An 11,720-nucleotide genomic window follows, 5' to 3' on the forward strand; every position below is an offset into this window, starting at 1 on the left:
GTCCTTTTAAAAATAGAGAAAATGCCAGCATCAAATCAACATGGATGCTTTTCTTTATTAAAGACATTTCCTACATTTGGAAACAACAAACTAACACATAATGGGAACAGCAACAGAGTGCCGCCTAAAATAAACTGATCCTTTTCTAAACTTTGCTTTGGATTAGTGCATCGTGGTCTTGATTTCTACATATCTGCAAGTTTCTGTCAGAGAAAACAAAGCACCTGCAAAGGTTTTGCTTTTCAGATGTTGAATTTATTCCTTAAACATACAGTATCAATATTTACACTACAAATTCCCCGAAAGGCAAAATTGAAAGGCAGCTTCCAAACAACAGTTTTAGCAGAGGTCATCCAGCAAATGACAATATAGCATGGCTTAAATGAACACAGACACATAAGCAATTTATAGTCATCATCAAACATTTTACTGTACAAAACAAAATGGGGGTCAAAATCAAGCTCTTGAAACAGAACCACTTAGTCACGCATCACATGGAAAGTAAATTGGTGTTTTGTGCTGACAGAAAAGAGACCTTCCATTCTTAAAGCTAGTAGTCTTTTTTTTTTATTGTTCTTCGAGGGCCTTGACGTGCAGCCAAAGCATACTGATCACTGTCATTTAAGTCCAATCCTGAGTTCATATCAGTAATTGTGTGGACAGTGCAGGACTCGTAGATTAAGCTACAGTTAGCATTCTATAGCTACATTTTGAATTACAGTGCTGGTGTTGCAGCCATACATTGATAAGCCACATAGTAAGTCCTTTTTGGCATAAGTTGAGCTTTTTGCCAGTCCATCAGTTAGAACCAAACTGATGTCTTTGCTTTGGTTTGATCAAGAGCTGCAAAGAGAAACAAACAGGGTTAAAATGTTATTGTGAGTTTAAGATTTAATGGCGCAGTAAAAAAAAAACATGTGAACTTTGACCAAGGCTTGTCAGAGTTACTGAGCCGTTATATCTACCTGTGTCATATGCCTCTAAAGATCCATGGAGACCAGAAGGAGTCCAAGTGGCAGAGGTAGCCGTGACATTGTTGTTGCTGCTGGGTTCGATCCCTGCCTTCACCCCCTTGCCGTGTGGGGAACCCCCTGTGTTGGTGGATGTCTGACTTTGGCTCCTAACACCAGGCAGCACGAGTGAATTGAATCTGGAATCCAATGCCGTGCTGTGAGCTGGGTATGTATGAAGCATGGGGTGATGGTGCCGAGTGTGGATGTGGGGGTGGGAATGGTAGACGTCATGAACATTTGGGTAACCGCTTGTGCTCTGGTGGTTCAGGCTGTAGGTCCAGCTATCAGGAAGGGTAGCTGCAGGTGAGAGGCTGGCCTGGGAAAGCATGTGGCCGGCCCACAGAGCTCCATCCTGTTGGTTGAATGAAACAGGGCTGGAGGAAAAGCCTGGGTGGACTGAAACAGAAACAGCGGGGATACAGGAGCTGCTCTGGGATGGATAAGTGTTGTTCCAAGCTGAGCTTCCCTGACCTTCAGTGAGAGAGCCACCATCTGAAACAATCACATCACAAAGACTTAAAAGACTGACACAAGCTATTTTTCACAATTTTTAGATTTAATTTTTAGGGGTTTTGTAACTATTTGGATAGTTAAACCAAGTCAGTGCATCAACTACATAGGCAAGTGTTGCCTACTCACCTTTCCATAGGCCAGCGGTGGTTGAAGCCAAAGGCTGAGTCACTCTAATGGGCTTGGTATCGCCACTGAAGGTGCTGGACTGACTGAGAGCACGAGAGAAGTGCTCATCTACCACATCACCAATGTTTCCTTGGAAGTAGGTAAACAATACACACCGGGAACTCAAGTACTCCGTCTCTGCTGGCTGAGTACCATCCTTTAACTCGGAATCAGATGAAGATCTGCTGCCTGATTCAGCACCTGCTGCTGCAGGACCCTGCTGTAGGACCTCTTCTCTGGGCAGTATCCCTCTTCCTCCTCCTTGGTGTTGGTCCATGCACTCCTGCATCTTACTGTAAACACTCAGCTTTCTCTGGAATGAGATACAAATAGAGATTAAATGAAAGTTTAAAAGAACAGTAGCTCAAGTTTATTAGAATTTAATTTTTAAAATAATGACCATCTTTGTGTTGGTTTTGAATAGATATAATACAGAAGACAATAATTTCTCACATGTTGGTGGTGCTAACAGTTACACAGAGTTCTAAATGTCATAAATAAATGACATGGAGTCACACTGTACCACTAATTATTTGATGTGGAAGCTGACTGGGAATCGTGTGAAACTAAGATTCTTTTCGCCTCCATTTTGCATTCAAACTATTTGTAAAGCTCAGTGTGCCTGATCCACATTCCTCAGTGACTGACTGACTGTCATTACATCACCGTTTGACCGCAGGATTAATAGTTCCGTGTCATTACGCCTGACCTGTGTTGAATACCAATCTCCAGACTGGAATTTAATCACACAAAAAGGAAATTTAAGGTAAAAGTTATTAAAGCAATTGAAGGATAAAGACTTTGGAACAGAAACAAATTGAAATCGATTGTTCACCAAGGACATTTTATAAATCATCTTAAAACTTTCCTCCGTTGATGATATTTAACAACTTTTTTCTGCTATAATATTTTAATTCCAAACTCAGTTTTAGCTATTTTTTTGTCTTCTGCCAGGTACTTAATTATTATACATTTAGTTTTATAAATCTTTTGCTTGTAGTATGCTTGTAAATTGAATACGAATTTCGATTATCTTGTGAAAATAGAAAAGTCACGCGTCCCCCTGTAGGGCACACGAGCCCTCAAATGGGAAAAAATAAGCTTATTTTCAAGCAAAAAGGAAAGCCTCGAGCTGAGATCTCGGTGTCTGCCCCTCTTAGTGCCTTCAAAAGTTTTGCGATGAATGTCTCACCTGTTGTTGTTGTTGGTGATGGTGGTTATAGTAAGTTGCCTTGTACGCCGCTGCTGGGAGGTAGTGCGCTCCATAGCTTTGGTGGTACATCACATCCAGGCAACTCATCGCGACGGAGCGAAACGGATAAGGAGAAGAGGGAAGCCGAAGGAGAGAAACTGGCGAAACACAGCCGAGGGGTACTCTCCTTGAAACTTCAGACGGGCTGTGTCTTCTGAGCCATCAGTGTCTCCATATATGCCCAAACGCATACAATAGCCATGTCGCCCAGTTTGCATAGAAACAATGCGCCTCCCGTTGCGCGCTCCACCAGCACCACCCGGGGCCACAAAATAGTTCAAAACGGTATGAGACGCACACAATATCCGGAAAAAAAACCTATCCCCTGACAAGTTTTCAGATAGTTCTTGATTGGACAAGCATCATCTTCTCTTGTTTTTCCCCTCTTTCTGTTTTGGAGGGGAGTTATATATTTAGAGAGGGCTGGGGCCGTTACGCACGCCCACCGGGGAAGGGCCTCTATGGCGCAGAGTTTAGTAATGTAGTATTATTGCCGAAAGTCTGAGGGTTTGTCGAGGTTTCCCTACAGTAAAGTTTAACACTGAGCGCTTGTGTGGCATGCCACTATTAATATCTGAACAAACATTAGATTAGAGAGAGACTACAAATCCTAAACTTAAATCACCATTATCGACAAAGAAGTTTAATTTATTACGTGTCATTTCTTATTTTCAGCCGTTTTCATTGGTCTGATTACAAATGTCTTTATTTTCTAAGTACGGGTCTATCAAAATATTCTCCACAGTGTCAAAGCTTGTTAACCATTAATAATTGTAGTAACTGAATCACAGTCAGATTAGTCTAAAAATACTGCAGCAGGCTCATTTAAAACTCCTAATATAAAATTAACACTGTCAGGTTAGTCATTATAGGAAAGGCTGCTTTGAAATTTGCCATGAGAGGAGGGACTTTAATTTAAAAAAACCCTTGACCCTTTTCTTGTGGTCAAACAGCCTCGTCTGTAGGTCGTCTGTGAGCAACAGGTGCCTCTCAACGGCTGGTGCGTTACAATGACTAAAATAATGTGAAGGATAAGTAATGAACGGTTTTTTTTAGCATCGAGATGAAGACCTCAGAATCTCAAAACGGCAGCAAAATATCTTTTTAAAAATCGTGGCAACTAAAACTCAGTAGGGCCTCGCTCTTCATTACAAACAGTGCCTGCTAATCATCATTTCCCCCTCAGCGCTTTGATTGGGAGATCTGAGCTGTTTGCTGCCATCTATTGACAAGGATAATAACATCACATGGTTATCAGTTTGTCCCATAGTGAAGCAGCCAGCTAAAGACATTTTGCCATCATGGTTATGAAGCCAAACATGTGATTATATATTAATGTTATTGAGGCAAGAAATAAAAAGCTCCAGAAATCCCATATATACATGACGAAACTTGCTTCAATAGTTGTTCAAAACATTAAAAAAATAATAATAATAATTTTCATCACTTTTTTTTCCCAGTGAACACGTGACTGCTCCTAACCCATCATTACATTGATTTTTATTTACAATGAGGCTGTGTCACTCTTGCATCTTTTCTTATGGTATCATAGTATTCCATATCTGTTTTGTCTGATTGACTCAGTCCAAAAGCAAACTTTGAAATTTGAAAATGTTTACATATATTTAATGCAGTTCATTAACAACAACAGGAAACACAAGAACGTGTAAGTACATTCATTGTGAACTGAAACAAAAAAGTGTGTTTTGTCCCAGTTCCAAATGAACACTTACATAAAATTGCTTCTGATCTCATTGAATGCATAGAATGCTAACCAGGTGGTAAGCCAGGTGTTGTGATTTTAAAGAAAGCAACTGCCCCACAGTCCACAGCAAAGGAGATGAGAAACAAAAAAAACAGACAGTCCCTCAAAATCTACTAGTTTCTATTAAAAAAAGATAGAAAATCAGTTATGCTGTGTCAAAAATAATGGTTATATGTAATTTTAAAAAGTAGAAAGGGTGGGAATGACACTAAAACAATTGGTCTAAAAACCCGAGAGCTTATATCTTATTACACTAATTAGCCTTTTCTAATTCCTGCTGAGTTAACACTATATTGTAACTAAAGCACTTCCTTATTCTGCAGTTTTTTTCTGCAAAAATGCTGCTGCTTAAAAAAACAGGCTGTATTTGGGCTAATGACACCTAGCTCCTCCTCTCCTTCAAGTATCTGGCTTATATGCAGCATGCCTGTTCTTCCCTGTGGTTCAGTAAATTTAAAATATGACGATGAGGTCTGAGAGCTTTGTTACTGCCAGCATATTTCTTTGCAGACATGTCTAATGAAAAAATATTTATAACATACATGAATCCAGTACTTCTGACCTGAATGCTGAAGAGCTTTGGAGCACTGTGGATGTTGTTTGAAAGCTTGGCACATGCATATATACACCCACAGTGTATGTATGCATGTATAGTATGGATTTACAGTAGGTGTCCTGTTCATTTTCCCAGTAAAACAAGCCAACAGGCACAACACCAGGGTATTGAAACCAGTGAATGTTATTCACAAAGAACTTTTCCTACTTCCCTTCTGCACGTGTCAAAATGTGAAAAGGGGTACTATCACATGCCATTTCATTAGGTACGCTTGCTCAAATGTAAAATTGCTTTCTGGTCTTATGAGTCTTGATTTTATTGCAGGTGGTAGGGCAAGAAATTGGTGCAAACAACATGAAAGTATGGTTCCATCCTCCTTTATATCAAAGGCTCAGGCTGATGGTGGTGTAATGGTTTGGGATATATTTTCTGGGCACACGTTGTGCCTTTTAATACCAACTGAACATCATTTAAATGCATTGCTGCTGACCATGTCCATCCCTTTATGCCAACAGTTTATGCATGTTCTTATGGCTGCTTCCAGCAGGATAACACATGATAACATCACGTCAGCTCAGATCATCTCAGACTGGTTTCTTGAACATAACAATGAGCTCACAGAACAGTCAGTTCTGAAGGTAAAAGGGGGGTTCCAGCTCAGTACTGACAAGGTGTAATTCATGAAGTGGCCAGTGAGTATATCACTTACAGTGCTTTGAAAAAGCATTCCCCCCCTTCTTGATTGTTTTTTATTTTTGCATATTTGTTGGACTTAAATGTTTCACATCATCAAATAAATTTCAGTGTTAGACCAAGACAACACAAGTAAATGTAAAATGCAGTTTTTAAATTATGATTTCGTTTATTTGGGGAAAAAAGCTGGACAACTCTACCTGGCCCTGTGTGAAAAAGCTGTTGTCCCTAAACCTAATAACTGGTTGTGCCACACTTGCCAGCAAGGACTGCAATGAAGCTTTTGCAATAACTGGCAATGTGTTTTTTTTTATTTCACTGAGGAATTTTAGCCCACTCTTCTTTGCAGAATTATTTTAATTTACACACTTGAGGATTTTCAAGCATGAATGGAACTCAGATTTTCCGAAAGGTTCAACTATTGTCTCGTCAGTTTACAGAATATTTTCCCAAAAATCATCAAAATGTTGAGATGAGCCTTTGTGTTCCTTTTGGTCAGCAGGGATTTTTGTCTTGTAACTCTGTCATAGATGTAATTTAAGGCCAGTTTATTTCTTATTTTTGAATCTTGAACGCTGACCTTAACTGAGGCAAGTAGGGAATGACGTTCTTTAGATGTTATTCTGGGTTCTTTTGTGACCTTCTGGATGAACTGCTGATCCCCTCTTGTCGTAAGTACTTCGGCCACTTCTGAGATAGTTCATTGCAATTTCAAGTTTTCTCCTTTCATGGAGAATGGCTCTTACTGTGGTTCAAAACCTTAGAAATGACTTTGCAACCCTTCCCAGACCGGCAAATGTCAATGATTTTGTTTTTCTCTTTTTCGTTCCTTCAAATTGTGGCATGATGTGTTGCTTCTCTCTTCTTGAGATCTTTTAGCCTACTTTGTCAGAAAGTTTTCATTTAAGTTACGTCTTGATTCATCAGGTCTGGTAGTCATCAAAGCTGGGTGTGGCTTGTCAAACTGATCTCAGCTTTGTTGTTTAATATTAAAAGTTTTTGATGATCTAAAACATGTAAGTCTGACAAATATGCAACAAACTAATAAATCAGGAAGGGTGCAAATACTGTTTCACAACATTATATAATCAATTGCCTGATCCATTTTGGCTAACTCAAGGATATCATAGGCTTCTTCATACTTAACCTTTTTACACAGAATATATATGTTTCATGTAAAGAAAGCACGTGTTTAGCCCAAATATCCCTTTGAAAGTGCATATAACAAATGCATGTACCATTCATCTTTCTCACTTCATGCACACCTTTAATCAGTGTGCAACTCTCCCACCCACAAACATGAGCGCATGAAAAACGAATGTCTGAGAAACACAACAGGAAGATTTATTATTAATTTTTCTCATCCTGCCTCACTGCATGTTGTTACCAGATATGATGGCACTTCGGGGACTGTGGCAAGAGAGTAAGTGTCATTATTTTCACTCATTTTTCATTCACTTTGATGTCACAATGAGAGTGTGACTTATTCCCTCATAAGCAGAAGGTGCTAAAGTGGGGCAGAGCTGTTGAGAAAAACAATACAATATACAGGAATATTTTCAGGATTTTATATTATTTCAGAACAACTCCACTTTTTATTAACATTGCCAAAGGGTAGTCAAAGGAGCTTGCAAAGGAAAGCGTCTGGACTTCTTTAAGTTGCTTGAAGACGTTTCACCTCTCATCCGAGAAGCTTCTTCAGTTCTAAGGTCAAATGGCGGAGAGTCCCAGATTTAAACCCAGTGGGAGTATTCCCCCAAAGAGGGACAAAAGGACCCCCTGATGATCCTCTAATCACCTGAACCAAGGTGTGAAAATGGATGTGGGTCCCAATCAGCCAGAGTTTCGGGTGACCCACAGCTCCTTTGACTACGATGACCTGGATGACTGAGAACCTTCACAGACATTGGCAAAGGGTGGAAAGCCAAATTATCATGGGGAGGATATTTTGAGCTTTTTTTTTAAATGAATATCTTAATTAAGTTCTAATAACTTAATTGCCAAATGTGTATATACTAATTTCCGTCCCCTGAATTAATAACATTTAATTAGAACCACCGAAACGACAATTATTTAATCAGTTATACAGTGGATAAAACAATATCGCTCAGTCTTATTCAATACAACAAAGATAGTGATCGGTAACTGGGACAGTTTGACACATTACTCAGTGTGACAACACTAGCAGCCAAAGACTGATTATACAATTGTGCAGAGATGGCAGAGTTTATCCATATCTCCAGCTAGTGTTGTATAGGAAAACTCACAGACTGGCTTTGGAAGTGGGGCAGTGGAACACGCGGATGCCGGGAGACAGTGCAAGTATTCAAACTTTATGATGGTATTCCATACACATTCATGCACACATGCTGCACAGTTCAGAGCATATTACAACAGACACATACACACAAGCTCTCTGACACAGGCAGTGAACCTCAGGGGCTTTCTGCCAAACATCTGGAGAAGCCCGTGCCTCCGCTGCTCTGCTCCTTAATGAGGCACAGAGATGATTATTAGTGGCTGTTTTAGAGGGGGAAATTGAGGGAGGAGAGGGGAAGGGATAGAAATTAAAGTGAAATTGGATAACTGTTTGCTTTTTACCCAAAAAAAAAGAAAAAAGAAAAAATGAGCGGAACCTCCAGTGCTTTAGATCTAAAGACATTCCACATCCCTATTAAAACTTCACCGTCAGAGAAACATGAACAGGGTTTGAGGGGGTACATCCCAAGAAACCAAAAGAAAAAAGAAGTCACAAGTGTAATGTCCTACATTAGAGTCTGACACATAATTATTAAGGCCCCCACAATATGAAAAGCATTTTTAGAAGTGATTTTAGAACAAGATTTTGCACCAGTCTACTTTTGCAGGATTTTACCAAATGGTTTGGCTTTTTTTGTTAGCTTCACCCCGTGAGCCTTATGAAGCAGGTGTGACATAATGCTGAGTGCTGCTGATGATATGTCACATTAAGCAGACTGCAACATCATGAGTTTTGAAGTGAGGTTGCCATCCTTCTTTTCCCCCAGAGATTCTATGGAAACACACACCTGCCTAAGCTGGACATATAGATGACCTTATAGAGCGATGATGATGATGAAGCTGATGAGGTGATAACATTGACTGTAATAAATGCAAATAACCTGCAGGCTGCAAATAAATGCTGGTTCTTTAGAGTGTAAATTCTCTTTTAGAACAAATATCCTCAAGACGCACTTGACCTGAGGTTCATATTTTTTTACAGTGTAAAAGTTTTTTAATATTATACTTTAATTTTTTATTCTTAGTGGTAAACCTGTGTAAATATGACTAAATTAAATAGATCACATCACCATATAGCATCTCATTGTCATATATCTAATTTAATTACTAAAAGAACTACTTGTACAATTGCAAGCATTACCCGCTGACTATTATGATGGAGATGGATAAACTCCTGCTCCATCTCTAACTGGTGACCGGTTGAAGGTGTAACACGCCCGTCATTCAAATGGGCTGGCTCCATCCGAGTTGTGACCTTAGTTGGACAGGCAGTTAAAATAAATGAAAAAATAAAATAGAGCAGGCATGCCAACCACACAGTTCATATTCAGCCATGTTGTGTTATTATAATAGCTAATAACTGCTCACTTCACTTTAGATGAAGATGAGCAATAGGCTTTATTGCACCTCTCTTTCCTTTTCCACAAAAAGCATCAAGAGAAGCTCAATTGTCCATCTAAGGCCAAGAAACCTAAATTGCATCTGTTAAATTTCTTCCATCACACACTTCTTCTTTTACACATTTGATGCGATTTTAACAGGATATTTAGTTTGGTGGTAGATGTTGGAATTCTTTAGTTAAAAACATGCTATATGGTATGTGTATGTGCCTGTATACTCAAGGTGGATATTGCACTCTATGTTGCTGTAGTAATGCTGTAAAATGCTGTAAACCACTCTTCATAGAGTGCGTGTAAGAGGTGGGGGAGGAGTGGAGACTAAGTCTAATTAAAGATCCATTAGTGCTTCTCCAAGCACATGTATATGAGTGGATTCCTGTTCATTATTAGCCATTTTCAGACTTAAAAAGTAACTACTTACTGTACTTGGACACATATTTTCCTCTCATTTAACGTGAGATTGTGAACATAGATGCATAATTCAGTTTAAGTGAGACACAAAGCAACACAGTGGAATCATTTGCACTGTAGCGCCCTGCTAATGAGGAGCAGCCATTCATTTGTGAGTTAATGGAAATGTAATTTACATGTTAATCCAAAGAAAAAGAAACTGTTAGAACTGTTTTTTCTTCTAAAAGCCCACACTTGTGCTTCTTCATTATCTATTTCCATTGTTCTTGCCATTTTTGCACATTTTATAAATGGAAATGAGACTTTTTAATTGCAAAGTCTAGACAAAGAAAAGCACTTCCTCCACTGTGCTTGCTAGAGTGAGAGTGTCCACAAATAGTTTGTCTGTTACAAAGTGACCGGTGGATTTTAGGTTCGCAGTAAGCATGCTGACCTTGCTTAAAAAGCAGATAATTGCCCAATCCTCAAGTTTTAGCTCATATTCTGCATGTATGAAGATAATGGGAACTGCCCAGGCATCCCTGCAGAAGTTAATGGGATGACAGAGACTCAAAAGCAGGGTCAGGTGGATGGAGGGCAATACACATGAGAGATGTGGCTCTCCCTTAGAGGATCACGCTGGGAAATATGTTCCTTTCAAGCTAAATGGACAAGGATTTCAAAGCTAAATGAGAGAATCCACACCAAATTGGAAAGCAGGGTAGTAATATAACATTTTTTATGTATAATATTTGGACTATACAGTAGATATGTGTGAAATTAAGCACTGAAGGTTAAGAAATGTGTTTAAATAACACTATTTTTGCACTATTACCTTTCAAAGCTAAATTTTGTTTCCTAGTTTAACATATTACATGGGGAATTACACAGAAGACATTCATATTATATTTGACAGTAACAAAATGCTCTCCATAAAAATAAAAAACACAAGGGAAGAGAAACCTCTTTTACTGTGCTGGCACAGAAAAAAACAGAAGAATATGCCCGGTTCGTTGCCTGTTTTGCGCATATCAGCAAAATACGTCTCCTTTTTAATCTTTAATGAAACACACAAAAGGGTTGTGAGATACGGGGACAAAAATCAAACCCATCCCCAAGATGCAAATACATGTAAACTGCATCAATACATACATCACCTTTCTCAGCTATCTGTTCCATAAACTCTCTCATTTTGTCTGATACCTCCTTTGCTTAACTTTACAAATTTCCTCCCTCCTTTTGCAGAGCGAAGGACTTGTCCTCCATTGCCCTTCCAGCTGTAATGACTCTAATTCCCTCATGCTAATGGTGTGTCTGAGCCTGAGCTCCTGCTGGGACCACCAGCCCACTTCTTGTGGTCACAGCTTGGCCCTAAGGCAAGAAGGCCCGTGGACTAGAGAGACAGACGAGAAAGACAGAGAGAAAAAGAGAGGAAGGGCAAAAGATGGTTCTGGTTTGATGCATGTAGAGCATACCCTCAGACAGATTGGCATCCCCAGGCAAAAAGGACCTGTGGATAAAAGAGGGTTTGACCGAATTGTGTGTATGTGTGTGTCTCACTAAGTGTGACATCTAAAATTGGTGCCAGCAGCAGATTTAAACAATAACACCTCACTGTTTGACCTTACTCACAAAACCAGCAGCCTGTGAGATGTCTTCGTGTGTGTGTGTGTGTGTGTGTGTGTGTGTGTGTGTGTGTGTGTGTGTGTGTGTG

General features: G+C 39.5%; 1 protein-coding gene across 1 annotated transcript; it reads right to left on the reverse strand.

Annotated features, from left to right (window-relative positions):
* Nucleotides 1-233: 233 nt before the first annotated feature.
* vgll3 (vestigial-like family member 3) lies at nt 234-3,312 on the reverse strand. The gene is given in 5 exon segments (XM_026144971.2): nt 234-843; nt 966-1,505; nt 1,653-2,004; nt 2,884-2,997; nt 3,000-3,312. Coding segments are annotated over 5 exon segments (1,209 nt in total). The 5' UTR covers nt 3,162-3,312; the 3' UTR covers nt 234-802.
* Nucleotides 3,313-11,720: the final 8,408 nt, after the last annotated feature.

This window comes from Astatotilapia calliptera, chromosome 16 (genome assembly GCF_964374335.1).
Source record: "Astatotilapia calliptera chromosome 16, fAstCal68.1, whole genome shotgun sequence".
In the NCBI taxonomy this organism is placed as follows: domain Eukaryota; kingdom Metazoa; phylum Chordata; class Actinopteri; order Cichliformes; family Cichlidae; genus Astatotilapia; species Astatotilapia calliptera.